Source organism: Cyprinodon variegatus, unplaced genomic scaffold (assembly GCF_000732505.1).
Source record: "Cyprinodon variegatus isolate N-32 unplaced genomic scaffold, C_variegatus-1.0 Scaffold173, whole genome shotgun sequence".
Lineage (NCBI taxonomy): Eukaryota > Metazoa > Chordata > Actinopteri > Cyprinodontiformes > Cyprinodontidae > Cyprinodon > Cyprinodon variegatus.
In genome coordinates, this window is record NW_015150626.1 from 117,588 (window position 1) to 122,379 (window position 4,792).

Below are 4,792 nucleotides of genomic sequence, written 5' to 3' on the forward strand. Positions count from 1 at the left end.
TTCTGATGGCATTTTAGCAAAAGGACTTTTATCAAAAACATAATGAATGTGAAAAAGTAAGGAATAGTTGTATTAAGTTTTATGGGGCCCCAGGGAACTTGGGGCAAATCCCCCCCCAGGAAAACACAGGATGCTGTAATTTGTTGAAGCTGTATTTTTTAATACAGAAGAGGTCATATTTAGAACATTATTTGTTATTGTTTATGTATTTTAAAAGATACATTTTGTTATCAGAGGTGTCAAGTAACAAAGTAGAAATACTTTGTTACCTTACCTAAGTAGAACTTTCTCTAATCTCTACTTTACTGGTGTGATTATTTTTATATCACTTTTAACATCTACTCCTTAAATGTTTTTGCAATTATCTCTACTTTCTACTCCCTACATTTTAAAAATAGACGCGTTAGTTTGTTTGATGTTAGCTCATTTTCGTTATGGCCTATTTAAAAAAGTAAAAAACATCTAAATAACTTGTTTTATTCATTTCTTTCTGGTTGGACTCTTGCACCAACTTGTTTTTTTACCACATACCAAAATAAACAGTTTTTATAAGATGATGCAAACTTAAATTTGACACTTTACCATTAGTTACAGAACTAAGAAAATTAAGCATAAGAAAGTTATCCAGAAGTGTAGAAAAATATTAATTTAATAGGGTTTAATAGGGTTATTTAAGCTAATTTGATTTAACTTTTACACTTTTACTTGCGTAAAAAGCTTAAGTTTATACTCTAACTTCTACAAAAGTGTTTTTTTAACAGCAGGATTTATACTTCAACTGGAATAATAAACATCTCTTATTTGTTACAGATTTTGTTTCACTACAGAAGTTATTTATGTACAATTTAGGTATTATAAAGCATGTTTATTAACCTCTGAGACACCTGTCTGAAGGCCTGTCTTGAGGCTGGGCAAAGTGTCCTCTTTTTGGACATGGTGACCCCTAGCTTCACTGCAAAAATTATCTAGAAATAAGCTAAGACTTCTTAAAATAACCTTTTACCCTTAATTTGAGTAAGTAAATGAGATGATTTGCCAATGGAATGAGTATTTTTATGCCTACAATAAGATAATTATATAACAGGCACTTGAAATAAGAGGCTGCAATTGTTTTTTCTTATTTCAAATATAAATTATTTTGTTTCATTGGCAAAGTGTCTCACTTACCTGCTCAATTCAAGAAAAAATCACTTAATTGAAGAAAAATTGACTTACATAGAAAGTGTTTGTAGTGTTAAAGTCTCGGTGGTATTTCACTTTCGGGTTTTTAAGTGTTAACTCTGAGACTTCAGCCAAATTTCTTTGCAAAATAACTAAATTTCAGTCATTTTTTATGTAACACGTTTATGAGGAGTAATTTCAACGTTCGGTCACATATTACAGTAGGAAGTGAGTCTTGGTTTGAATTGTGTCTGAGCTATTCTACTACATGGATATACTTAGAGAGCATCCAGGTGCAGCTCTTACTGTCAAAATGGATATTAAAGTTCTGGAAGGTAAACGTTGAACCGTATCTGAAGCCTATTTCAACCAGAAATAACCTGTTTGTTTCAGAATTGCCTTGTGTTTAGCTTCATCCATATTCCCATACATTTTGAACAGCCTCCATCTCATCAAGAAAAGCATTCGGACAGGTTAATATTACACCCACCGTGTTTAAATGTCAGAATGTTGATGTGCATTTTTTCCACCACAGTATCTATATGCAAAACTAAAACTTGAATTTCTTCTTCTTTCTTCCATCACATGCATATTTGTGAAGTCCTCAACTAATAGTTGTGTTTTCAGATTCCCTACTTCAGCTTTAGCTAATGGTAGCTCTTCCAACGTAACTCTGAATAAAGCTGCCTTTGACCTGTCAGTGGTGGCGGTTTCATTTTCATACAATTACTATAATTTCCTAAATGAGAGGGTACCAAATATTGTTTTATAACCTAACCCTGATTTATTCTCCCACAAAAGTATACAACTTTTATAATGCATTTTATATACAGGTATATATACAGGTTGAGCCCTATTTACTAATGATTTTAGATTATTTCAAAAGACAATTAACTGATCTGAATTTAGGGATGTTGGACTGAAGTGGACTGGAAACATATGCTGGCATAATTTTATATGTGTATTTAAGTAAAACTCTTTGAAATTTGTAACTGTAAAATGTAATGTCTAAGAGGTTCATAGTTGTGAATAACTTGGCAAGGAATCCTAGAGGGGACACGTTAATTACACTGCAAAAATGGAAATTTAAATAAGTATTTTTTTCTTAAACTGAGGAGGTAAATGAGACACTTTGCCAATGGAACAAGACAATTAACATTTAAAATAAGAAAAAACAAGATGCAGAACATAGAAGGTTAATGACGTAGAACAATAACTTACTAAATTTGGGTTTAGTAAGTGGCTGTTTTCCTCCCCCAGCTATCCTACTGCTAATTCCTTTAGCCTGTCATTCACATTTAAGCATTGACTATCCTATTTCTTACCACCACATGTTGCCAATGCAGCCAGTTGGGGTATAACGTTGTTACACATGTACAACTGCAGCACCTCACAGCCACTTCTCTCTGGCTGCCCTCACATTCAACCTCACCTTAAGGTGCTTTAAATGAGCGTCTCTCCTGTCAAAGCCTCATCCCCTAAGGTATTTCTGCTCCTGCCACACTGCTAAGATGGTTGGTGGAGTGGAAAAGGCTTCATGCATCTGTGGTAATTTTAGTAGACTATATAGGGCATTTTGCAAGGTGCTTTTGTGCTTTTTTTCCCCCACAAAGGTATACACATTTTTTAGTTCCTTTTTGCCTTCAAGAGGCAAACCTAACATTGAGATGTTTTTACAGAGAACAACACAGTCTGAACAGTATCATTTCCAGTAAAGGTATTACTTTTAACATTGCGAGGTAAAAGCCTTTGACTGAACACACAATATATATATATATATATATATATATATAGTGTTTAAATATTGAAATGCACAAATTTGTGCTGCTGATTTTATAACAAAATTCCTTTTATTAATTTCCCAAGAGGAACATGAGTCGGAGTATGAATGCAATAAAATGGGGTAATGTAAAACACACAATTATAGTTACCCTGGCATTTAGTTCTTGTCAATCAAGTTATGTTTATTCTAAAGCTACAGAAAATTCAGATCCATGTCTTGGATACATGTGAGCCATTTTTAGCCCATATTCACATGCATGTCCTTTGACAGCCATCACTACTGGGTTACCCCCTCCGTGCTGTGTTGACAGTGGGTTTTTTGAAAGCCAGCAGCGAAAGTCTAATGTGATTAGAGTCTTTGTGAAAGTGCTGGATAGGAGGTTAAAGGGTGGATGTGACTCAGTGTGTGTGTGTGTGTCGGACATGATGTGTGTGTGGCTGTGTTTGAGGTGATTGGGAAGCGTTGTGTGGAGCATCATCCTCATATAGCTCTTTCATCACAGCTTGTCCTTCGAGCTGTGAAGGATCCACTCGCCGTTGACTTGCAATGAAGTGACGACATTGTGTGCCTGCCTTGGTGCTGTGGCTCCTGCTGATAATAGAACCTCTGTCTTCCCACAGCTGAAGAGGCCAAGGAGCTGGAAGAAGAGGAATCAAAGACAGGTCAGTGACATCCTACGTAGTCAAGTCTTATTTTCTCATGTGAGCTGCAGCTGGAAGGACACCTGCTGAATTTCGACAACTTTAATCCTATTTTCCTGTAGCTGTTGTTTGGCAATCCAAACTCTGAATGGTGGTCTACGAAACAAACATAGAAAAAAACAAAACAAAAAAAAATGCAAAAACAACCTGTAGGAGTCAGTGATAATTGTTGCAAGCCACATCATTTCACCTCTTTTCACCATGGGACACAACGAAAACACTAAGTTATTTAATAATTTATATATAAAAATGACAAAATAAAATGCATTCAGAAAATATGAATACTACAGTGAGTGTTTTGATCGACTGGTGCCAGCCCTGTGGTTTGGAAAAGATGAGCTGCAGTCCCAGAAGACCCAGAATGAGTTCTGCAAGGCCATATGTCAGATATTGTCAAATCAGGCAAGAGCAGGAGAATAAAAGATGCTTTTATCACCTTAAATGTGCTTGTGAGAATTCTACCGTACTTAATATTTCCAGAAACTAGTGCAATACATAAAGGCTTGTTTCTTGCACAAGTTCTAATCACTGCCTTTAAAAAGAAGCTGGAAAAATGTATTTTTTTGGATTTTAACACCACTTTATTCAACAATTCAAACAATAGAATCAATTATTGATTAAGGTAAAAACAAGTGTCAGCTAAAAATCACTGAATAAGGAGCTTGTTAAATTGTTAAGCTGGAAAAATGTGGCTGTAAAGATTATATAAAGAGAAAGAAAAAAAAAACCAAATGTACTCACTGTTCAAGAATGTGCTATTTAGTTTAACTAAGTTCATTAACAGCAAAAGGAAATTATTAGAAATGAAATATTACTTTGGCAAAGTTACCTAAATAGTGACAATAACACTTTATCGGGAGAAAGCTCATGTCAGGTTACAGCCTTCATAATAACAAACTAGTGATATACAGAGATCGCCTCTTGTTTGGTAGACAAAAACCCTTATAGAAACTAGTGGCAAACATTATCTTCCACAGTTGAACCTTAAAAAAATAAGCCATCTTTTTAAAATGATTGCTTGATATTAAAACTTAAACTTAGAGCAGAAAAGTGACTTCTGTTTACATAAAGTCCAGCCAAGGACTGGACTACCTGTTGACATCCATCCATCCATCCATCCATCCATCCATCCATCCATCCATCCATC

General features: G+C 34.9%; 1 protein-coding gene across 1 annotated transcript in view; it reads left to right on the top strand.

Moving 5' to 3' along the window:
- The window catches only part of cd276 (CD276 molecule), a 139,052-nt gene that overhangs the window by 97,415 nt on the left and 36,845 nt on the right, over positions 1 to 4,792 (top strand). Inside the window, exon 6 of the mRNA XM_015378509.1 lies at positions 3,565 to 3,606. Within this exon, the coding sequence (XP_015233995.1) occupies positions 3,565 to 3,606 (42 nt within the window). The remainder of the gene's footprint in view (positions 1 to 3,564; positions 3,607 to 4,792) is intronic.